Source organism: Megascapheus bottae, chromosome 7, assembly GCF_031878675.1.
Source record: "Megascapheus bottae isolate mThoBot1 chromosome 7, mThoBot2.hap1, whole genome shotgun sequence".
NCBI lineage: Eukaryota > Metazoa > Chordata > Mammalia > Rodentia > Geomyidae > Megascapheus > Megascapheus bottae.
The window spans coordinates 73,487,014-73,512,277 of record NC_143515.1 but is presented as its reverse complement, the minus strand read 5'-3'; the positions used below and the strand labels follow the sequence as shown (position 1 = coordinate 73,512,277).

The 25,264-nt window shown below is 41.1% G+C and overlaps 2 protein-coding genes and 1 long non-coding RNA gene across 4 annotated transcripts in view; 1 reads left to right on the top strand and 2 right to left on the bottom strand.

Annotated features, from left to right (window-relative positions):
- Nucleotides 1–14,912, bottom strand: part of Smc6 (structural maintenance of chromosomes 6) — a 101,851-nt gene extending 86,939 nt beyond the window's left edge. The window contains exon 1 of one of the 2 annotated variants that reach the window (XM_090337413.1): nucleotides 14,835–14,912. In XM_090337413.1, the coding sequence (XP_090193539.1) occupies nucleotides 14,835–14,858 (24 nt within the window). In that variant the 5' untranslated portion in view covers nucleotides 14,859–14,912. The remainder of the gene's footprint in view (nucleotides 1–14,834) is intronic. The other variant, XM_090337417.1, reaches the window with a different exon arrangement.
- Nucleotides 11,450–12,961, bottom strand: LOC150061068 (uncharacterized). Its single transcript, XR_016536294.1, has 3 exons — nucleotides 12,765–12,961; nucleotides 12,194–12,282; nucleotides 11,450–11,872 (listed from the first exon to the last, which is right to left on the bottom strand). It is a non-coding gene; the product is annotated as an uncharacterized LOC150061068 (long non-coding RNA).
- An 8,781-nt stretch (nucleotides 14,913–23,693) lies between the features above and the next one.
- On the top strand, nucleotides 23,694–24,272 carry Msgn1 (mesogenin 1). Its single transcript, XM_090336213.1, has one exon. It carries the CDS (start codon nucleotides 23,694–23,696, stop codon nucleotides 24,270–24,272), a length of 579 nt encoding a protein of 192 aa, XP_090192339.1.
- Nucleotides 24,273–25,264: the final 992 nt, after the last annotated feature.

The following is a 25,264-nucleotide window of genomic DNA, read 5'->3' as shown; positions in this document are numbered from 1 at the left end:
GATGTATAGAATCTTCCAGTCTAAGCAGATACAATATTTAGAAAGGGCCTGAGCACTGTCCTTGGGCTTTCCTCAAGGATAGAGCTCTATCACTTGAACCATAGCACCACTTCCAGCTTTTCTTTTTTTTTTTTTTTTGCCAGTCCTGGGCTTGAGCTCAGGGCCTGAGCACTGTCCTTGGACTTTCTCAAGGCTAGAGCTCTACCACTTGAGCCTCAGCACCACTTCCGGCTTTTTTCTATGTATGTGGTACCAAGGAATTGAACCCGGGTCTTCATGCATGGTAGGCAAGCACTCTACCACTAGGCCAAACTCCCGGCCCCCAGCTTTTCTTATGTATGAGGTACCAAGGATTCAAACGTGGGTCTTTATGCATGCTAGGCAAACACTCTACCACTAGGCTAAACTCCCAGCCCCAGCCCAGTCCTTTTACAGAATTCTAATTCCTGGATCATCTTGTTAATTTGTATGTCTTTTTTTTTTTTTTTAATAATGCATTGCTTTTAATGCTTTAGTGCTTCAGTGACTATCTTGTCTCTGGCAGACTGCTGAAGGTCTGACTCAAGCCACACACAGCATGGAACTGTTTGGGGTTTTTTGTTGTTTTGTTTTCTGCTTTTTACCTTTTTCTTGTTTTTGTATTTATTTGTTCCCTGTTCTAGTCTGCCTAGTCTAGGCTTTGTAAGATCAGTCTTTAGTTCTTGGAATTTTTTTTCTTCCAGAGTTCACACTAAGACCTTTTTATAGCGTAGGCCCTTTTTTTTTCTTTTTTGTCAAACATGCCTAGCTTTAAACACTTTTCTGATATTTTTTTTCATGACCCTAAAGCTCTTTTCTGTTAGGAAACTCTTTCTTACAAATATCTGTATACTGTCTCTTATGTGACAGGCATTGGACTAAGCACTAGAGATTCAATGATGAGTGATATCCTATAAGGCTGCTTGTGTATTTATAACATACCTGCCTCCACTGGAACAAACTCTAAATGATAGCTATGTTGGTTAACAGCATTTGGGAGTAAAAATACCTTTCAGATCTTATTTCTAGTCAAATATAGATGAGCACTTCCCTTTGGATAAAAATGTAAATACCACAACCCTTAATTTGGAGGCAGCATGATAGTGTCAGAGGAGGTGTTTTCAACAAAAAGGAAGCTTCATAAGTAACACTAAAAGGGATTCTAAAAGATGTGATAAGCTAAGGTTAATACTAGGAAAAATTACTTGCTGATGTTTAATTTTATAGCCAATATTAATCCAGTAACCTAACATAGCTACTGATAAATGCTCTGTACAAACCTCTTAAGCTTTCTGTATGTAACAGATGCTGATGTTCCAGTGAGTTTTCAGTGCCTTCTCTAGACCACCCAGCTAGGAAAGGCTAAAGCTGGAATAAGACCTCAAGTTTCCTATTTCACTGATGAAGGTAATTCCCTATATTTATGTTTTTAATCTTCACTCACGTCTTGTACATCGCCTCACAGTCTCCCTTTTTCTTCTCTCTGTTAATTATATTTTTCTTTATACTTTCTACTGCCTGGCATACATGTTATGAAGGTTGTTTGAGAGTTATTATTATTATTGTCATTTTTATTAGTTTTTTACTATTTTAATTACCAAACTAGAATGCAAAGTTAGTGAAGTTAAAGGTTTTAGATCTTTGTGTTCAGAATAACTACTAGATGTGCGCCTGACTTCCCCAGCCCACTCTGCTGTACCAGAAGTAACACTTGTCTAGTAATGGGGCCTCCACAGGTAGGAAACACAATTCTCCTCTTCTAAGAATGTGTCTGTCTGCTCCCCACCCCCTTCAATGATAAGACATCTCTGGGCACACAGATCAAATCAGATTCTTGTACCCTCAGAGCACTGCTCGAAATTTAGCTATCACCTCTTCCTCCTTCATTCCTTCTTCCTTACTCATCAAAGACTAGAGTGTCAATGGTCTTCTCTAAGAGATTGCTTCTATGGATGTCTGTGATTCCTTGCAGATTTCTCAACTATTACCTTCAAATGGCATTGCCTTGGTTTACATTTTCATCTCCCGCACTAGACTGAGCTTCCTGATGGCAAAGACCTCATCTTGTATTTCTAAATCTATAGCATCCAACAGAGGGACTTGTCACCAAAAGCATTCAGTGAGTGGATGCTGATTGACTGGTAGTGAACTCGGGGTCTTTAGTTCTTCAGCTCCTTGTGAGGAAAAACCAAATCTGATTGGATGATTCCCTCCGTCAGCCTGATCACTAGTCACCTTTAGGTGTCTTGGTGAGATGCTTGCTCTCTGAAGGTGAAGGGGCTAAATGAACTGTTGTTCCTGTTGTGCTATAACACTTAGGGTCAAACAGCTTGAATAATATCACTAAGGCAACCTCCTTTCATCTGCAGATTAACGTGGCAATGTTTAGCACCTTCTTAGCCAGGAAAGGCTTTTATCAGGCTCTGCTAACAGCTTGCATTAACCTCTTTCAAAGACTTTCCATTTTGTCTTTAAAGGGACAGGCTACAAAGTCACTATATACCACACACCCTGGTAATAGTCTAAAAATGTAGGCTTTGTCTTCTGCTTGTCAGAACGGATACCTTTCATTTCAGGCCAGATAAATCCAATAAATTGCCTGGGTGGCAATGGAGGAAGTCATCAGCTAAGTAGACTAGCCCTTCTGTGGTCAGGAGGACAGAGTTATTTACTAGTATTTCGATTTATAAGCACCAAAGCTGATATTCTTTACTAGAGATTTTCTGAGCTTACAAAGGTTTCTCCCCCACCCCCAAAATGGCAAGAGCTGTTTTAGAATTCTTTGATTTAATAAAAAGATTCCTCTCTGAAGTTTCCATCATCATTAACTGAAATTTCTTCATCTATTCTTCAACAGATTCCTGTGAGAATGAGTGATTTAGGCAACAACTATCCACGTGAAGGTAGATTACAAATTCTCATTTTTGTTTGACTAAAACTGCTGACTGAATGCTGGATGCCCCACGGTTTATTATTACAGAATTGTCCAGTCACAGTCCTCTCTACTCCTGGCCCTATGAGGGCCTCACAACTTCACAGCTGAGAGAGTTCTAGGAGAGGTGTCAGAACTCAATACGACTAGACTACATTCACATCCTGTGAGACAGACCAAAGGACATGTTTTTAAACATGAGAGTCAGTGTTCTGAGTCATTGTCCTCCTGGTTCCGCTGTAGACCAGCTATACTGAAAAGTCGCCTTACTTCTTTCCCAGAAAGTGAGGATCATGTTCCCACTTCTCTTCACTCTCAATGGTGCCCTTTGAAAGACCTACCAATATATAAATTTAGCTTTATTGACTTTTTATGTATATGTATGTGCTGGTACCAGGGCTTGAAATACAGGCCTGGTTGCTGCTCATTAGCTTTTTTTTTTTGTCAAGGCTAGCACTTTACCACTTGAGCCACACCCCTGTTTCTGGATTTTTGCTGGCTTTGAACTGTGATCCTCAGATCTCAGCCTCGAGTGGCTAGAATTAAGGGTGTTAGTCACTAGTGCCCACCTACATTATTTGCTGTCTTCACTCAAGAACCAACAATGGTGTCTTTGAAATGTGTTCCATTGTAATCTATATTTTTTTAGTATTTTTTGGTCAAAAATCACATCACAAATTTTGACAAATACAATGCTGTTTTAATATTTATACAGACAAAATATTAACTTAATTCACTTAAAAATCTATAAAACAATAAATAGTAATTGTAACTTCTAAAGGCAGAGTTGAGAGAATGACTGTAGTAGGAAGGGTAGCATTTATTATTTGATATAATAGATGGTATCAACATCTAAATGTAATCGCTCAGGTCTAAACCTCCAATCTTAGTCAACACCACATTTAAGATGATTTCACTTTTCACATCTCTGGATTTGTGAATCAACATACATGCTTTTCCTCATCAATGACTGGCTGGAAGTTTGCTTAAAAGAGTGATTGAGACTACTCATTCATGCTCTGTTATTTTAAAGAGTAATGCATAATCTCATCTAGGCAATCTTAGGAACATGTAAATTATTGCAGAGCTCATTTAAATTTTTAGAAGTAAAAAAACAATTAGTACAATCAACTCACATATATTGCTATATGAGGCAGAGTTCCAGTTCACCTAGAAGTTACATACCCTTCTCTCCAAACTCTATGTACTAGCACACCAGTGAGTTCTCAGGTCTTAGTCATCTGCAAGTTCTTAGTAGCATTCCACCAAGCATTGCCATTTTAGTGTTCATTTCTTACGTGAATCATGTCTTCACAAAGCCTGCAACTAGACAGGTTCTTCATGAATCACCTTACATGGATTTTTCATTTATCTTCAAAGCAATCCACGGAAGGAAAACAGCATACCTAAGGCCCCACTGTTAGAACACAAGTGGTCCAGCTATATTGTTACCTCTAAAAGACAGGTGTCATATTCTATAGGAACAAGTAAAAGAACTTTCTAAATGCTCTTTCATACTTAAAGCACTTGTGCACTTCTGATATCCTGTGAACCAGTAGGTGAACCTAGAGCAAACAGATCACTTTCTAATGTGCCTCTGTGTGAATGCTTCATGTACACCTCCCAACTTCCTTCCCGGATCCTCTAAGGTCTTGCTTCCCCTCTCCTCTATTCTTTCTCTTAAACATGCCAACCTTATTCCACTGACTCTTACACTTACTATTCCTTCTTCTCTGACTTCTGGAAGGACCTTTATACCACTCCACTCTCAGCTTCAGCTACTGTTGTGACCATGAGAGCCATTTCTCCCTTTTATTCCCAGTGCTTCTCATTTGCATTTTGTCTTACATATATCCAAATGACTTGATTTTTTTTTCTGGCTTCTATTGCTCCCATCACAATAGTAACAACATAAAAGAATAAAAGTTTATTCTCCTATAGTTTCTTCATCTATACATAATTAACCTTTAAATTAAAATCCATGGGAAGCCAAAACCCATATTTTGAACAGCAATATGCTGTAATTTTAAGATGGATTCAGGTGAGCAATACAGAAATAATATCTGATCCCTGCCTTCAAGACATCACAACTCAGTTGTGATGCTGGACTCATTTGTGTATGTGTGTGTCTCTGTGTGTGTGTGTACATGTATGTACTGGTACTGGGGTTTCTGCTCTCACTTGGCTTTCTTGCTAAGGTCTGGCACTCTACCATTTGGGCCATACCTTCCTGGTCTGGCTTTTAACCAATATCTCTAAATCTTGGCCTTTTCGGCAGCTAGAATTACAGGTGTGAGCCACTGTGGGTGCCCAGGAGACTCATCCATTCTTAAAATGTCAAATATAATAAGTACTGATAGAGGAGACTGGTATCAGAGGTCATCAGAATATAGACAAGATGAATCTCTTCCTAGAAACTAGACTCCATACAATTTGTGAGGGCCACGGTACCATTAAGAGAGGGAGAACGTGCTGGGTGCTGGTGGCTCACACCTATAATCCTGGCTACTCAGGAGGCTGAGATCTGATAATCATGGTTTGAAGTCAGCCAGGGCTGTGGCTTAAAATGGTAGAGTACTAGCCTCAAGCAGAAAAATTTATAGATAGCACCTAGGCCCTGAGTTCAAGCCTCATAACTGATGAGACGAGAGAGAGAGAGAGAGAGAGAGAGAGAGAGAGAGAGACAGAGAGACAGAGAGAGAGAGAGAGACAGAGAGAGACAGAGAGACAGAGAGACAGAGAGAGACAGAGACAGAGAGAAAGAGAGAGAAAGAGAGAGAGAGAGAGAGAGAGAGAGAGAGAGAGAGAGAGAGAGAGAGAACTGAGAGAAAGAGAAGGAGGAGAGTGGAAGGTAAGACTCAGTTGAATAAAACTTACTTCTTGTGTATAATCTAGGCAAGTGTCCAGCAAAACTGTTTTGTTTGTTTGTTTTTTAAGGCGTTCCATTCTTGGGATACACCAAGACCTGGCAAACAGTAAGTTTCTGATAATTATTGTCCCTCTTATCCTCTAAGACCTCCTGTGCATTATCTGATGTTCTGCTTTCTACAGAAATCAACCACTAATAGTGGTAGGCCCTGTTTTGGGGAAACTGTTAGGCTAAGCTTCCATGCAGAGCCATATATGACCAAGTTGTTGGAGCTACATAGTTATGGCCAGTGGCAGAAGGCTTTCCAGTCCATTGGAATTTCAGAAAATCACAGCTATACATTTTGATGGCCACTGATGTCATGACTTCCAGTGAAGCCCTTCTTCCAATGGAGAAGGGCAACCTGAGAGCAAGGTGGCCTGCTAGTGAAAAAGAACTTTACATGCTCAAAATTTACATTTACTTACCCAGCCAGCAAAAAAGGTACTCTATACCAATTATTCAAATTGCAGTGGCCATTGTAAAATTTAGGCAATCTTCCTTCCTTGAGGAACTCAGTGTATTCATAGTAACCTATATGAAGTTTTAGCTTCTTAACCCCCCCCCCCATTTCCAGATCTGAGTTTAATGAAACATTTACCACATACTCACAAAACCACAGTAAATCAAACTGTTATATGGAGAGATTATAATCAACTCCCGTTTTTTTTTTTTTTTTCCTTTCTCTCTCTCAAGTCCTTCTGAGGAAGGTGATAATGAAAGATTTGAACCCAACTGGGCCATAGGCAGGGGATTTGCATTTTAAAGTTCGACAGATATTTATAGGCCTTTTGATCTCCTTTCTCCACTCTACCCAGCAGCCCTAGCCTTGCTTCCTCTCTCCCCACCTCCCTCAGTTGTTCATCCTATACTAGACTACAGAAGAAATGATTGTTCCAGTGGCAGAGGCTTCTGGGATGTGTGCTCGGATACCGTTGTGAGCTCCTACTTAATTGAATTCCAACTAGATGTCAAATATTTTGAATTTCTAGAGCTCTTAATTACCCTGCAACTAGTGGTTCATTTACCTTTTTTAACAAACATGTGAGGAGATAATAGGGCTCAACCAAGTTAAATAACCTGTCCCAACTCATTAATAGCAAGTTGGAGAGACAGAACTAAAACCTCAGTCTGTGTGCTTCTAAATCTATGAACCTTTGGTTTAGGCTGAGCTAAACTCTGTAGACAGAATTGGCCACTGTAGTCTTCTTAGCTAAGATCCTTCTTGGAAAAAGTAATCCTGCATTCCAGGCTTCTTGCTGGTGTTATTCTGGAAATAGCCCAATAAATGTCACAATTTGATTTACTTAAGGACAAACTTGCAGCTGTCTTTTCCTCTGCAACGCTTTTTGAGCTCTGACTTTTCCCTCTTCTTTCCCTCTTCTTTCACACAGATCTCTAACAGCTGTGTGCATCTGGGATCTGTGGAACAGAGGCTCTCCAAAGAAAGCCTGTTGAAAATAAGCTCAGAATATCAGAACTTCGAATTTTGTAGCAGAGGGGCTGACAGGAATCCTGACATCCACCAAGGAAACTGAGGTTAGAGAACTATTTAGACAATGTAACTGATGTCCTAAACATGAAACCTCTTGTGCTATACATGAAAGACAAATGAGACAAGACAGTGGCCTAGGTACTTTTTCTACTGTAAAGAACAAGTCAGTGGAAAAGGATTTGATAATATTCTTGTGTCCCAGATACGCACTGGTTCAGAGGGATAAACGACTCAAGTGTTCAAAGAGTGGCCAGGGAAGCAAGAATCTGGACTCAGGTGACTAACAAAACCAAATCTACAGCCTGAGGTAACCAGGTGAACTGTGATATTTGCCCCTGTGCCAAAGAGCTATAAGCTAAGACAACACGGTACATTCAGTCGTTTTGTGACTTAAGAAAGCCAAGTCTGCAACTCTAAATCTCCTTCCTGGTATACAACAATCTAAGTCAAGCTGAAGGCTCAACTGAGACACAGGGAGGACTCACTGACACACAACCTCTTCTGACACTTTTTGAGTCTGTGTGTGACAAGTCATAGGACTCTGCAAGTTCCTTTGCTCCTTAGAGAATCTACTTCCCGCCCTTGAAGAGGGAAAGCTTTAGAAGTGCCAAATTGAGAGCCATAAGACAGTCACTGCTAGTTGCTGAATGTTCCTGTTGAGGTTGAGAGATCATGTTCAAAGCTCTAGCCGCAGCTCCCATTCTGTTCTCATCCCAACTCCAATTCAAAATGGGAGCCAGACTTGCCTCTCCCCAACCACAGTTCCTTGTAAAAAAGGATTATGCCTTCCTGGGGCTCAGATTAGTAGTCTTAAATATCCTTTCTGTTCTCTCCACAAGGACTCTTGCCCCGTAGAGAAAATCCTCAGACAAATCCCTTGGGGGAAGAGGTGTGGTGGGGGGGTGGATAGCCACAGAAGTAAAATATCCCTGTTGTTGTACCCAGGGTAGATTTAGAGGTAAACTGGGCATTCCTATGTTCTCAGTAATTTCCTGGTCAAATTTGCAGCTCTGGGTCCAGCATTTAGAACAATGGATAGGTGGCTTTGAGTCCTAATCAGCTACCTGTGGCCCAATCCCAGTTGCTCTAAAGCAATTTCATTGCTCATTTCTTACAAAAAATGAGTAGATTAAATCCTCATTAGAAATGAAATCTACACTGAATAAATCTCGTGAGAATAGACCCTCTTGAACTGGCTGTGTTATACCTCCAGGACAGCATTGACCTCTCTTCCTACAATAACTTTTCCCCATCTCATCTTTACCCTGCTGGACTGAACAGTTGGCCTGCTAATGGTGGTGTTTTAACAGATCACTAGTTGGCATTATTTTTCAAGCTTGACAGTGATGACATTTTCTATTATTAGAAAACATTTGTCATTGTTATCAGACCAGATTAGGTAGCTCTTAGCCTTTGGGGAGTTATACAAAACCACATATACACATACATACCAGTAAAATACATGCAAATTTTTTTCATGTCTCAAGTTTGTACTTGAACTTTCTCAGTGAGAAAGTTAGGCAGTGAGCTCCCAGGCAGGGGGCTGGTTCCCTCTCCAGTGAGGTTTCTCAAAAAGTCAAACAGTTCATGAGAAATGTTTGTTGTGTGTTGACTTAATTGACCAATCTGGAAGCAAGACATTTTCAAGAACAAAATTGGCCTAGTATACCCTGTGAAGGAGGTTCTTTCTCTTCTACCAAGGGGGAAAAAAAGGCACCAAACTGACACTTTGCACAGCAAAGGAATGCACTTAGGGAAGACATGAAAATGGGAGGACAAATGAGGAGATCCTCATCAAAGAGGAAAATACTTTTGGGTGGTATGTCCTAGGACAGGTGCCAGGTAAGTACGCTACAAGCCAATAAATAGTGCTCAATGGTAGTCATTACAGAATTGATCTTACAGAATTTATCTAAAAGTTTAGAATTTTTAAGTCTGACAGAACTTATCAAAGAGGTTCTTTAAAAAAAAAAGATTATTGGAACCTATTCCTACAGATTCTGATTCAAGAGATCTTTGGACTACATCTATCATATGATTACATTAGAGAGAGAGAGATGTAGTAGGGAGATAGTTGGCAAGGGGAAACTAGTGAGGAAAAGTGGGAGATTTTGATTCAGGTTTATTCACCAAACATGGTCAGAATATTCTCTCTCCTCCTTTCTCCTTACCCCAATTCATTATAGAAATACAATGCCAAAGCCTGGCGCTAATGGCTCACGCCTATAATCCTAGCTACTATGGAAGCTAAGATCTGAGGATCACGATTCAAAGCCAGCCAGGGTACTAAAGTCTATGAGACTCTCATCTCTAATTAACCACTAGAAAACCAGAAGTGGCGTTGTGGCTCAAGTGATAGCCTTTTGCTGACAAGCTCAGGGACAATGCTCAGGCCCAGAGTTAAAGCCCCATGACTGATGACAAAAAGAAAAAGGAAATATATATATATATATATATATATATATATATATAATTTATATATAAAGTTTGTATAGATTTATATAGAGATTTTATATATATTAATATTATATATATAATGCCAGCCTCAGCCTTACCCTGATTCTTCTTTTAATATAATATGGCTATAAAAGGTTTTGTCTCTGTACCAGACCTAAGTAGTCCAGAAGTTAGAGGCTGGATGCTATCCCTGAGCTTCTCCCTACCCTCACCCCCCACCCCACACTGCTCAAGGCTAGCACTCTACCGTTTGAGTCATAGAGCTCCACCTACTCCTGGCTTTTTTATGGTGAGTTGGAGATAAGACTCTCATGGACTTTCCTGCCTAGGCTGGCTTCAAACTGGGGATCCTCAGATCTCAGCTTCCTGAGTAGCTAGGATTACAGACGTGAGCTAACAGTGCCCTGCTTATATAAAGGCTTTTTGAGAATAATAAGAAATTGTGATTACTGATCAGAGTGATCATAGACTAGCACTGAACTCCATATCTCTAATGCTTCTTCTTTGATGCCTCTCCTCAAAGGAAGTATTACAAGAGTGTAGAGAATCATGGCCATCTCCAGCTGTGAAGAAAGCTCACTGGTGACTTGTCTTTCAATAGTTGTGAGCCTTTTTTTTTTTCTTTTGCCAGTCCTAGGGCTTGAACTTAAGGCCTGGGCACTATTCCTAAACTTCTTTAGCTCAAGGCTAGAACTCTACTGCTTGAGCCATAGCACCACTTCCAGCCTTCTGTTTATGTGGTACTGAGGAATCGAACTCAAGGCTTCATGAATGCTAAGTACTCTACCACTAAGCCACATTCCCAGCCCAGACATGACCATTTTTGCAGTGTATCTCTACCCACAGTTCCCTAAAACTAGGGTCCGGTGAGCTGTAAGGTCATGACTCCAAAACTGAAAAACTGGCATATCTGTGTCTTATAACAATCAATCCTGCCTCATGGAATTTGGGGCAAGCCCAGGGGACTGTCAGCCAGGTAATTATGATGGGAAATCAGACTGGGAACTGAGGAGAACTGGAGCTCCACCAAACACTTCCAGTCCTGCCACTGGGTGAGCCACCAACTCTGTCCTTAAAATTCTAACACTACTTCTTCTTATTTTAAATTTCTTTATAATTATCTTCAAGTAGTTGTACAACAGGGTTTTAATTTAACATATAAATGTTTGAGCAGATTGCTTTTTTGATCACTGTTTGTTTCTGTTGTTGCCAGTCCTGAAGCTTGAACTCAGGGCCCAACTTGAACCACAGCACCACATCTGGCTTTTTTCTGTGTATGTGGTAGGAGGAATTGAATCGAGGGCTTCATGCATGCTAGGCAAACACTGCACCACTAGGCCATGCTCCAGGCCCTCTTTTTTTTTTTTTTTTTTGCCAGTCCTGGGCTTGGGCTCAGGACTTGAGCACTGTCCTTGGACTTTCTCAAGGCTAGAGCTCTACCACTTGAGCCTCAGCACCACTCCAGATTTTTGCTATGTATGTGGTACCGAGGAATCGAACCCGGGTCTTCATGCATGGTAGGCAAGCACTCTACCACTAGGCCAAACTCCCAGCCCCTCCAGGCCCTCTTTTGATCATTGTTACCCTATCCTCACTTCTATGTTCACTGTTTTCCACAAACTCTTCCTGGTTCCACAACTGAAATTTCTTTCTCTATCCTTTCTCAGCACTTTTTTCAGGATCCTTACTTTGAAGCATCATCCCTCTGTTCATACGACACTTATCCACCAACATTGTGCAACAGAATCATAAAGCCAGCTGCATACATAATCTTTACCTTTCTAGTGGCCACACTTGTAGAATAAACAAGTGAAGTTAATTTAAATATCTTTCATGAAATGTAGCATATTCAAAATGTTATTATAACATTTAACCAACACAAAAGTCACAAATGAGATACTTTACACCTTTTATTCATAATTCGTATTCGGAGTTCAGTGTCACTTTATAGTACATTTCTAGCTACTTGTCAGGTTACTCCATAGTTATGTGTATAGATGCCATATTAGAAAGCACACTGCTAGTTCTTTGAGGGCAAGTCTGTGACTTCTGACTTGGGATTCTGTGAAGAAACAGTGCATGACAAATATTTAGAAAGTGTCTGAGCCAAGTGGATACTAGAGGCTTAGACATAGCTAGTCAGGGGGCTGAGATCCTGAGGCTAGCAGTTTGATGCCAGCCAAGGAAGGAAAATCTTCTAGACCCCCATCATCAAAATAACCAGAAAAAAGTAAGACTCAAAGTATAGTTCAAATAGTATAGCACCAGCTAAGGAAAGAAGTTGAGAAAGTGAAACTCCAGTACTGCCAGAAAAAGGAGGAGGAGGAGGAACAGGAAAGAGGAGGAGGGAGAAGAGGAAGAGGAGGAGGAGGAGGAAAAATACCTGAGCAAATTTCAAATTCCTTCCAGAAAGTGTCCTTGGGGATTTTTGTTTGGCTAGATGTTTGAAGACACAGTATCAGTAGAGATACCCTTTTAGTAAGAGAAGAAAACTTAAAGCAGATTTCTTTTCCTAAGCTCAAGGACACCAGATGTGGGAAGGAGTTTACATGAAGCAGATATCATTATCTCTTGCTTCCTGCACTGTGGGGATTTTACACAAAAAAGGCAGTGGGGGCCTTGAGCTACATACTCAACCTCTCTGTCCCCCTCCTTCTCTCTCTCTCTCTCTCTCTCTCTCTCTCTCTCTCTCTCTCTCTCTCTCTCTCTCTCTCTCTCTCTCTCTCTCTCTCCCTCCCTCCCTCCCTCCCTCCCTCCCTCCCTCCCTCCCTCCCTCCCTCTCTCTCTCTCTCTCTCTCTCTCTCAAAGCATGTTGATTAACTTATGTGAGCACAAAAACCTCTCAAAGCCCAGCTACAGCAAAAACGTGTTCTCAGAACAGATTTATTCTGAAAAACAGGTAGAGCCAATTCATGACCTGGCCACAGGCTTCCCAGGATATTTCACTGGCTTACCTCATAACTCAGCTACAATGGATGCTGTTTGGGGGGGGGGGGCAAAGGGCTATTGTCTTTGTCAATCAAGGGTTGCCACTTAGGCTAAGGTAGTGCTTATAGATACATGAAATAGACTTGGGGAAACAGACATCTTGTAGGGAAATCAGAGTTCAAGCAGCATCTTTAGGTCCTCAGTGCAGAGGCTGGAGTTTGGAACTCACCAAGCTGTTCCGAATTGCATTGTTACACTTTATTAATAGAATGTTACCGGAGCCAGCTAGTAGCGAACCAGGATTTCTGACCTTGGGGGTGAAGACTGGGAAAAGAAAAAGAGGACAAAAAAGATGGAGTCGGGAGGACTCCCGACCCCAAGTCAACAGCCCAAGTCTCCAGCCTAAGGCGAGCTTAAGACTATAGCCTAAGGTCGCTTAAGATTGTAGCCTAGTTTATTCCAAGTTCCAACCTTAAATACTTTCCTTAAAACCAGGACATTGCCAGCAATCAAGTCTCAAATAAGTTAAATGAGACAGCCCAAAGTCATCATGATAACAGCTTACTTCCTTGTGTACTCAATTGTGCAGGTCCAAGGTCACTGACTCCACAGTCTCCAAGGCTTACCAAATCCTCAGGTCACCATACTGGATTCAGATGACAGTGTCAAGGGTCTAGCCGTTAGAGAGGCTCACTGTTTTCCAAATCTCTGGCCACCAATTTATTTGAAATTTGTATCATATTAGTACTCTTCATTTGAATACTGAAAAGAAATTTTGGACTCATGGAAAATATTGTAGCAAACAATTAAGCTTGTGGACTTACTAGCTTGAGATCTCAAGCAAGTTTGCTTTATCTCTTTAAGTCATAATTCTCCAGCTATGAAACATAAGTAGAATAGTCCCTACCTCTGTGGGTTGTGTGTTAACTAATCTGTGACATAAAGTACTACTCAAAATGCACAGAAAAGACGTGTAAAAGTTCATAACTATTCACAAAGAAAGCTCAACTTACATAGGGTAATGTAAAGCAGAAATGTGAATTTAAAAGAAATCAAACAGGGGCCGGGAGTTTGGCCTAGTGGTCAAAGTGCTTGCCTAGCATGCATGAAGACCCAGGTTCGATTCCTCGGTACCACATACATAGAAAGAAGCCAGAAGTGGTGCTGAGGCTCAAGTGGTAGACCTCTAGCTTTGAGAAAGTCCAAGGACAGTGCTCAGGCCCTGAGCTCAAGCCCAGGACTGGCAAAAAAAAAAAAAAAAGAAATCAAACACTGTGGCTCAGGAATGGCATTATAGGCATCCCAGACAAAAGTGTGAGAGACCCAGTTTAATGGAAAGAAGCTGGATTTGGTCGCATGAGCCTGACAGCTCAGCTAGGGCATGAAGCCTAAAAGAGGTGGTCACCATTGAAGCACACATCTGGGCAGGAAGTGTCCAAATTTTCTGCCTCAAAAATAGCCAGTACAAAAAAAAAGGCTGTAGGCATAGCTCAGCTGTAGAATGCATGCCCAGCAAACATGAAGTCGGAGTCAAATCCATGATCCTAACAAGAAAGGAAAAAGTACTGAAATACCCCCCACGCAAACGGGTGCTGAATACCTATCTACCATATATGGAGAAAGACTAAGAATAATCGGACATGAACTCCCTTTTAGTCCTCCACTTATAGGTTATGTTAGTCCACTTATAGGTTATGTTAGGCTACATGTCTTCCATGGACACAAAGAAAATCCAGACTGCAATGAAGAGAAGCATGGGGGAAGGAATAGTGCCAAGTAAAATGGCATTATTATTTTGTAGAAAGAAAACAAAACATAGAGCAGGGACTCTATCCCTCCCTCTATCTAGTGGCAGGCACTATCATGACATAAGGAGCTAAAAGAAGCCATCAAATAGGAATAGCTGGTGTGTCATGGGGAGTTATGTCTGATCCCATTGTTTGTGCTTCAGTGCAGACTCCCAGCTCTGCCACAAAGTCTCTTCTGCAGTGTCTACTGCAAATACTACCACAGAATAGAAAGGTTTGAGGAGTCCCCAGGATCCTCCGTTCCCTTCCTAAGAATGTTCCACAAAGGCTATTTTAAAAAACACTTACCTTCTCTCTGCCTGGCTTTCTCATGTGTATTCTGCGAGCATGGCCTTCCTGGGGGTGGGGGCAAAAATCACTGGATTATATCTTCAGAACACTTTGAGCTCTGAGAACTAAGAACATTGTGCACGTACACACAGGCACAGTCATTATCATGGGATTCCATTTCCTTTGTTGGGTTTGAAGCCATGTCCTCCTGGCAACAGCTGTCTGGCTCCTAAAGACAACAACAGGTGCCATTTAAGTGTCCAGCAGACATAATCCCAGCCCACCACACAGCTGTTCTGGAAAGTGATGTCCGGCCCCTCCCTCTAGTCTGGACAACAAAGAAAGCCATTCATCACACTCTTATGTTTCAGATTCTCCTGTACAGGGACTCCCTTGTCCTCTCCTCAGTGATAGTCTTGATTTCTGCTACTTAAGGGTGGTTTTATCACAAGCAAGCGTGTTAAACCTCTCTGACCTTGGCTTTCTTAATTCACTAGAAATATTATACACCCTGTAAAGTTGGGATGGCATTCCAAAGATGTGATACATGTGAAAAAAGCTATAACACAAGGCTCATCCTTCTCAAGTACAACCAATGGAAACTACTGAAAAAATACAGGATACTACCTCTGAGCTAGTTGGTCAGATGCCTATTTGCTGAGGACAGAAGGAGGCAGAAATGGTGTCTGGACGTGATATCCTAACTTAGATGGAGAAGTAGAAGCCAAGACATCAGCAAGAAAGGGTGAACTGGGTTAAGGACACAACGCAAATGGAGGCTAGAAAAAGAATGCCATCTAGGAATAATGCAGAGCCACCTGAAAACAGAATAGTCTAGGAATGAGATTGGGGACCTAGATTTGGAAAAGTCAGCATAGCCCCAACTGTGTAAATGACAGAGACCCTTTTAATAATATGGAAAGTCAAAGAGGTGGTAAAATCTCCTCTTCTCCCCTTCCCTCCCCTCCCCTCCCCTCCCCTTCCCTCCTCTCCCCTTCCCTCCTCTCCCCTCTCCTCTCCTCCCCTCTCCCCTCTCCCCTCTCCCCTCTCCTCTCTTTTCCTCTCCTCTCCCCGCCTCTCCCCTCTCCTCCTCTCCTCTCCTTTCCTTTCTGTTTATACTGAGATCTGAACTCAGGTTATCCTTTAGACACTTTACTACCTGAGCCACCCCTCCAGTGCATTTCTGCTTTAGCTATGTTTTGGATAGGTTCTCATCTTTCGGTCTAGGACCAGCATTCCATAATTGTCCTCCCCATCTATGTATGCCTCCTGAGTAAATGGGTATTACACATGTACACACCACTGTCTAGCTTATTTGTTGAGATAAGGTCACCTTTCAGTTTTTCCTGATACTGGCTTTGAACAGTGATCCTGTTCATCTCTTCCCACTGAGTAATATCTGATATTACAGACCTCAGTTATTATGCCTGGCTAAGAATTTTTCATTTATTTATTTATTTATTGCCAGTCCTGGGGCTTGAACTCAGGGCCTGGACACTGTCCTTGGACTTTATTTTGGTCAACGTTAACACTCTGCCACTTAAGCCACAGCACCACTTCTGGCTCTTTCTATGTATGTGGTACCGGGAATCGAACCCAGGGCTTCATGCATGCTAGGTGAGCACTCTACCACTAGGCCAAACTCCTGGCCAGAATTTTTCATTTATATGTGGCCCTATTCAGGGTGGTTTTGCTGAGTCATTGGTATTTAAAATTCTAACTTTTAAAGTAGTAATCTTTAAAAAAATTGGAAAATACTGATCAATGATATATAAGTAGCATTTCTTTACAGTTGACTGATTGTTACTCTTGTTTGTCTAAGACCAACTAATTGGAAATTTCCTTATCTGTATCAATTTTCACATGGCCCTATGATATAGAAATCATTATTAGCCACATATTACAAATTGGACAAGTGAGATATAAAGAGATTAAGTTTCTTGCTTTGGATCACATAGTAATAGTGCATGGAATTGTTGACCTTTGAGCCTGGACAGGCTGGCTCCAGAGTTATGCCCCAGACTACCCTATCATTCCTCAAGAAGAAATACAAAACGCTTCTATGGGGAAGAAAATTTAAATTGAGTCAATTCTTTAGTTCTAACTATTCTTAAATGTTATTAATCCAATCTCCTGGTAACCAATGCTCTTTATAAGCATGATTTGTCAACTCTATAATGTTCTAGCATGTAAAGAGAACAAAACTTACGTTGGGACCTCTTTTCTTTGCTAGATATTTAGTTCAGATGTTTTACTATTATAATGATAGGGGGTATGCTTGTTCTACCAGTTTTCTTTGTCCAGTAGAATCTAGTTCTCATGTAAAAAGTACTTTCAAGTCTGCCATGCATTTCAGAGACTGTAAAATGTCTTTCAAAATTGATCCAGTGGTCTCCTACAAGTAGCATGTGGGCAGGGCTTCTTCCTTACCCATTTGCCAACTGCTGGTGTGGAAGGTGAAAATGGCTGGCCTTGTGTCTATTTACATGTCTTTGATTGCTAGTGATGGCAACATTTTCTTTCATGGTTTTAGCTACTTATATTTCTTCTCCTCTAAGCTGTTTCTTCCTTTTCTTATTTCTCTAATGGCAAATGGGTATTCTTAGTTTACTTATTTCTATCCTATTTGAATACATCATCTGAATTTATTGAGAAATATATCTTCAGATATATTCTTTGTCTTGTATGGTTTTGTAGGTGTCAGTTTACTTGTAAATACAGAAATCTGAATTAAATCTGGGAAAAAGCAGAGAGGCCAGGCTGCAAGTAAGCTTCTTGGTCATGCTTATATCCCATATAAAACTTTGTTAGTATTAACTTTAATGACAAGTGTTTGAGCACTATTAGAAAAAAATGAAGTGATTCTGCACTTTTTTTTGTTGTTGTTCTTTCTGCTGCTAAAAAGCAGCAAGGGACTCCTTGGAGAAAAAAAACATCCCTGTAAATTGCTTTCAACTTTTTGACATGGGTATTAAAATGCCACCCCAAAATACCAGTGGTAGTAAAGAATCCAACTTGAAAGGGAGACTAGGTGTAAATGTAACACATAGATTTTGTTAAATCTTGCTAGCCAGGAGCTGAAAAACCATTGGCAGAGCATTTGAGGCTGCTGCCTGTAGCCAGTGGGTGGATAAAGCTCCCCTATTTGAGGCTACTTGTTAACATTCAAAAAGTTTCCAACCAAACCCACATTCAACTTGCAATAAAAATAACCAAAACATCCTGCTTTCATGCTCTCTGGGGAAAATGAGCTTCTGTTTCCTTTATTTATGACCCTTTCCTCCACTGTGATGTGTCTCCACCCCACCCACCCACACACCTTGTCTTCCTATCTCAGCTGCACTTCTTTTGCAGCTTACCCATAATTGCCCATTTTGTGTCCATAGGTTCCAGGACCCTGCAGGAGCATGGCTAGTTGGGAATGGACTTATTTTGTTTGACAAACTCACGGCAGCAGCTTTGACTTTTGTCTATATTTGCTATGCAAAGATAACACACCTAGCACTTGATTGTGGAGTGAACGAAGGAGATATGCTGTGGAACTCAGACTGTTAGAATGCTTGAAGAGAAAGGAAGCCTCTTGGTCTTCTTGGAGGGAGGCAGATACTCCTCCTCAGGACTTGGCTTACTGAAGGGGAAGGAGTTAACTTAACTTCCTGTCAGGAAACCTAGAGATGTCCACAGACATTTTCAGTGTGAAGGAATGGTGGCAGGTTAGAATCTGTCTTTTCTTTTTTATTTTATTTTATTTTTTTTAAAAATTTTATTGTCGTGATTACAGTTACATTCGTCAGGTAGTAGGTGCATTACTTCTTGCACAGCGATACCCCATCTCATGCTTTTGTCCCCATTTCCCTCCCCACAACCCCTCCCAAACATCTTGTTTTCCCTCCTTCCCTTCTCTTTTTCAAATAAACAAATAACTGTATATACAATATAACAGGTAACAAAATCAGATAGAGTAACAATATGAGATTAACCTTAAGGGCAAAAAAAGAGAAGAGAAATAATATAGTACATTGAGAACAACAATCACACAAGATAAAGCTCTAGTTTTCATATTCTAGAGTTCATTTCATTTAGTCTCATCCTATGTGACCTTATGTTCATAGATTTTGAGCCAGGTAGGGAGAGTCCTAGGTGTGTACTAATTATTACAAAAAAGAGAGAGCTCATATTTCCTATGAAGCAAGTCTAACTATGTTGTTCTTATTCTATGACTTTGTCCTGATCGCAGGATCAGCACTCAGCCTGTGGAAAGCCTCTGTTCACATTGCTCCTTCATGTTGCTCTCCTGTGTATTTGCTAAGGAGATCACACGATTACTCTTTGGCTTTACAATGACTCATAAACTCAAACCAGGAAGAGCCACACACTTTATTATTCCCTTCACTTGCACTGAGTATAATATGAATGACTTGAGAGTCATACATCACAGACCTTACACTAGCTTTGCTTAATTATCATAATTCCCTTCATTGAGATAATGAGGAATATGATCAAGGAAGGGTATACACACACACACACACACACACACATATACCTTATTTAGGACTATACAAAGTAGGCCCCACTCTATCTGGGGCAGAAAATATCATTGTGGGTGTCTGTCATCCAACCACCTAATTTAAGAATAGAAAAAAAAAATCTAAATGTGCTATTTCAGTTTCCCTGTCCTCAGTGGACCTATTTCAAGACTCCAGTGCATGCCTAAAACCTTAGATGGTACTGAGCCAAACACAAACAGACAAGACAGAAAGACAGACAGACAAACAGATAGGTAGATTCATACATGTATGCATACATATATTATTACATGCACAGGTACATACCTGTCTGTATATATACTATATATGTATATATGTGTATATATATTCTCTATATTTTTCCCTATCTATACTTATCAAGTTTAATATACCCATTAGGCTCAGTAAGACATTAACAACATTAATATAAGCAACGTAATAAACTGTAATACTATAGTAAACTATGAATGTTTTCTCCCTCTCAGAGATTATACAGTGCCATGTGGTGCGATGAACTGAAGTGAATGACTAAAGCATTGTGATATAACATAAATTACTACCTGAGTACTACTTCAGTATAGGCCACAATACCCCCCATAGGCAATCCGATGAGATAGCTACTAAGTAACTAAGAGGTTGGTAGCATAATACAGCATGGATATACAGGACAGAAAGGTGATTCATGTCCTGGCACCATAGTGAGAGATGTCATCATGCTACTTTAAATGGTGCACAATTCACAATTGAAGATATGTTTATGTCTAGCATTTTTTATTATAATGTATAGAGGGATTACAGTTACATTCACTAGATAGTAGGTGCATTACTTCTCACACACTGATACCCCTTCTCATGCTTTTGTCCCCATTTCTCTCCCCCAACCCCCTCCCAAACATCTCATTTTATGTCTTGTATTTTTGAAGTATGGTTGATAATGCATTTCTAAAATCTTAGAAAATGAGACTGTAACCAAGCACTAGTGGCAAATGTCTGTAATTGTAACTGTTTAGGTGGCTGAGATCTTAGGATCATGGTTCCAAACCAGCCCGGGCAGGAAAGTCCATGAGATTCTTATTTCCAATTAATCACCCAAAACCCACAAGTGGAGCTATGGCCAGTGGAAGAGTTCTAGTTGTGAGCAAAAAAACCTCAGAGACAGTGCCAGGCCTTGAGTTCAAGTCCCAGGACTGGCTGGCACAAAGAAAGAAAAGGATAGCACCCAGGCCCTAAGTTCAAACCCCAGCACAAGTTCAAGGAATGGCACAAATAAACAGACTACTAAAACCCTATGGTTTAGGAAGGGGCTGCTATATAATTTTTAGTCCCAATAGTTTCCAGTGCACAGACTGATCACTGACTGATCCTCCTATGCCTGCTATGTGAATACCTGCCAGTATTTTCCAAATTCCAGTTCCAGCTTCACTGGCTATACATAGACACCTCTCTGTCTTCAGGAGACAGCAGGGATCATGGTTAAAGACCCAGATCTCCAGTCAGCCTGTCCTGGCCTCAGTCTAGTCTAGTGAAACCAGACTTTAGAGGTGTGAGACTCTGGGAGAGTCACTTTAATCATCTGTGTTTCAATGTCATATCATCAGAAAGTGTTGGTAGTGATAATAATGCATGTGCTTATGGTTTATCTTCCCTAAATGCGATGGAAAATTTTGAAGGCATAAACAATTATTTTTCTAGGTCTAGAGGTAAGAAGATGATACATTCCTGAAGACAAAAGTTTTAAAATTCGCTGTCTGTTCACAGAGCAGTCCCAGATAGAAAACCAGGAATGTAGACAAAAGGTTTTCTTTGAAGAAGGGAGAAATTCTGAGGGTGATGACAGAAAGAGAACGTTTCTTAGAGGAGGTGGGATTTGAAACAAGCTTTACATTGGCGCTCTGAGTTTGAGAGTTTTGGGGGAGGAGACAATTGAAACTGCCTGTTAAAATCGTAGTGACCATTGCTTATAGATTTTTGCTGCGAGTAATGAACACTGAAATAAAATACTCGTCCCAATAACAAAAAAGGTTGAAAATAGTAGTTGCTTGATATGAAAGTATAGCACACTCAGGTTCAAAAGAAGCAGAAAAACAGATCTAAAGTTAGGGAGTTTGGAATCTTCTACCCATCTCAGTCCCAGCCTTTTGGTGTGTCATTAAGGATCTTTATAATGCAAATGAAATGACCGACTTAGAGGTTTCTGAATCCCTTCCTGCTGTGAGATGTTTTCTTTTATTCTTTTCCTTTCTCCTACTTTTCTTTCTTTTTTTCTTTCTCTTTTCCTTTCCTTTTCTCTCTTTTTCTTTTCTTTCTTTCTTTTCTTTTTTTTTTTTGGCCAGTCCTGAGGCTTGAACTCAGGGCTTGAGCACTGTCCTTGGGCTTTCTCAAGGCTTGAGCTCTACCACTTGAGCCTCAGCACCATTTCCAGCTTTTTTCCATGTAGATGGTACCGAGGAATTGAACCCAGGGCTTTGTGCATGCTAGGCAAGCACTCTACCCCGTGTCCAACCATTGAGTGAGATGGTCTCTCTAGCTCAGGCTAGTCTCAAAACACAATCTCCTGATCTTTGCCACCCAAGCAGTTAGGATTATGAACTTGGCTACCATACCTGGCCAGTATAGCATTTAAAAAAAAAATCAAGTATATTTACAATGTGGTAACATTTTCTTAACATTTTAGAGCTGAAGGAGATGATCCTTTGGCCCACTTTCTTCATAATTCACATTATAAAAGGAAAAAGGGGGCCGGGAGTTTGGCCTAGTGGTAGAGTGCTTGCCTAGCAGGCATGAAGACTCGGGTTTGAGCCCTGAACTCAAGGCCCAGGATTGGCAAAAAAAAAAAAAAAGAAAGAAAAAAGAAAAAAAAAGTGAAAAAGATGCTTGGTGCTGGTGGCTCAAGCCTGCAATATTAGCACCTCAGGAGGCTGATATCTGAGGATGGCAGTTCAAAGCCATCTTAGACAGAAAAGCATATGAAACTCTTATCTCCAATAAACTACTAGGAAAATTCTGGAACTGGGGAGTGGTTCCAGGGGGCAGAAGGCTAACCTTGTGTGAAAAAGCTAAGGCACAGTGTGCAGATCCCAAATTCAAGCCCCAACACACACACACACACACACACACACACACACACTAAGAAAAGATTAATTGCTATATATGTAATATTCCTTGAGCAGTTTCAGCATACTTTAGGCTTCCTGACAAGACTGGAAAGCACAGAAAGAGGAGAGAAGGAAACAATGTTTACTACATAAATTATGTTTTGCTTGTGTTAAAACTGCTCAGAATCTGGCTCAGTGCCCTTTAGTAAATGGTAAAACTAAGAGCAATCTTCTACAGATTATTCACTTAACATATTTCTTCCTTGAGCCTTGATAATTAAAAAATACCAGAAATGTCCTAACTGGGTCCTTGACATTTCTTTTCAGTAATTGCAAAAGGAGGGATTTAAATAATTACGTTAAAGGACATCTTAATGTTTTACTCTAAAATGAAGCTCCCTGGGACTCCAATAGTAATATTAATCTGTAGAATTAGTTACGTGGAAAGTTAAGTCATGTTCATGGCACAAATGGAGAAACAGATTTTTTTTAAAAAATTATAGGGTCCACTGGAGCATTATAGGAAATGGAGCTAACAGGACCATCCAACTTAACACATTCATTGGCATTTGGAGCTGCAGTGGGGAAAAGGAGCTCTCTTGTTAATTTCACACTTCCTCTATACATTTCAGAACCAGGGTGTGACTAGGCGGCTGGATTAAAAAAAAAAAAAAAAAGACCTTCAGAAGATTAAGTGCCAGGTATACTTATAAGCAACCCGGCATTAGGAGTTTTCTGGCATCTGTTTACTATGTGGAACCCAACCATGCCCAGTGAAAGCTAGGGCTTCTCAAGAAGGCTGCACGGAATAGGCAGGCAGGGATGGCTTCTCTGGTCTTCGCTCTTCACCAGGCCCCTGGGCCTGCCCCTCCTTCTTGCCCATGCCAAGATTTGTTTTCTTTGCCTCCCTCATTAATGAGTTCCACAGGACAATGCTAAGTCTAGTTATTGAGCCTTAATTGGTTTAGTTACAACAAGATAATTCCTTTTTTCTTCACTTGGAGGCCTTTCTGTGTAAAGACATTTTAGCTGGAAGATGCTAATTATCAATGAGGAGAAAGTCACACCTGAAGAGTTCATTTTCCATCTTGGTCCTGGATTTTTCTTTTGAACTCTCTCCACCCAGCCCTCTTTGCCACTTCATTAGTTCTCCCCCACCATCATAAAAAGAGAGCTCTTCCCTGGCCGGAGATAGAACTCTTCTTTCTCAGCTTGCCAGGCAGTTGCTTCTTCCACAGCTGTCTCTCTCGGAGGGCATGGACAACCTGCAGGAAACCTTCCTCAGCCTGGAGGATGGCCTGGATTCTTCTAGCAGCCCTGGCCTGCTGTCCTGCTGGGACTGGAAAAGCAGGACAAGGCCCTTTGAGCTGAGCCAAGCCTCCCCAGCTCACAGCCTTTCTCCAGTTCCATCACTGGAGTCTTACACTGCGTCTCCCTGTCCAGTTGGGGCTGGGCTGCCCTGTAAGCATGAAGGGACCAGCAGTGGGGGCAGTGATGGCTGCAGCAGCCATGGGGCCAGTGGCTTAGAAGTGGACTACAATATGCTGGCCTTCCAGCCTGCCTACTTGCAGGATACAGTTAGCCCCAAGGCTCAAAAAGGCACCAAAGTCAAGATGTCTGTCCAGCGGAGACGCAAGGCCAGCGAGAGGGAGAAGCTCAGGATGCGGACCTTGGCAGATGCCTTGCACACTCTCCGCAACTACCTGCCACCTGTCTACAGCCAGAGAGGCCAGCCACTCACCAAGATCCAGACGCTCAAGTACACCATCAAGTACATCGGGGAACTTACAGAACTCCTCAACAGCAGTAGAGACTCCAGACCCCAGAGCATGTGAGCTCCCTTGCCTGAGGAGCTAGACAGGCATAGAGGAGATGGAGAGACCTGATCTCACAGGATAGCCACAAAGAATTACTTGTGTCTACTGAGGAGTGTCATCTTGTGATCTAAGTTCTGAAGGGATCCCATCTGCTTGTTGGAGCCACCTGTACACTGACTACTAGTCCAGCAGAAACTAGCTCCCAGCGCTTTGCCCACAGCTCTCCAGAGACTCCGGAGACTTTGCAGAGAGACAGGTTACTTTGTTCTCTGTTTCTGTTCAAGGTATTTTAAAAGATGGATGCATTTTAAAGGTATCTTTTGCAATGAATGTAATCTGGTCCTAGTTAATCTTCTGCCATTGTTGGTGTTGAAAAGTTTTTGTTGCTAACTAAGGTAATATACCAGCCTTGGTTCTTGTTCAGAAAGGTCTGTGCCAGGCAAGGGGTCAGAGAGATCCTATTTTTATTTTATTGCATGAAAGAGAAGGAGAGACAGACGGACAGACAGACACAGACACTGAGAACAAGAAACAGACTGAAAGTATGCCTTTACTTTAAATGGAAATAAAGTCCCCTCAATGCAGAAGAAATTAGTGACATAGGAAAAAGAACTCAAGTCACAGCAGACAGCTAAGTTAAAACAGACTGAAGATCCTAAAGATCTGAATCTCCTGTTTAAGGCAAAGCAAAGAAGGCTTTACGTACATCCTGCTGTGTGCATGAGGAAGAGGAAGAAAGCATTGTGCTATAGGTGCTATCGGGTGGTCTGAAGCAGGGCTGGGCCTGGCATGAATGAGACCTCATTTATCCTTCACTTACTTATTTGCCAAATGAAGAAATTGGCTCAAAAGAAAGAAGAAATAAACAAAGGACCATTGGAACTCTATAAATGGAAATTGAAAAGTCAAGGATTAGAAGAAGTAAAGTTGGTTTTTGATCATTCCAAATGTTTTTATTCTTCACCTACAAATTCCTGCCCTGTTATCCAGTTGCCTCTCTGTACTCTCTC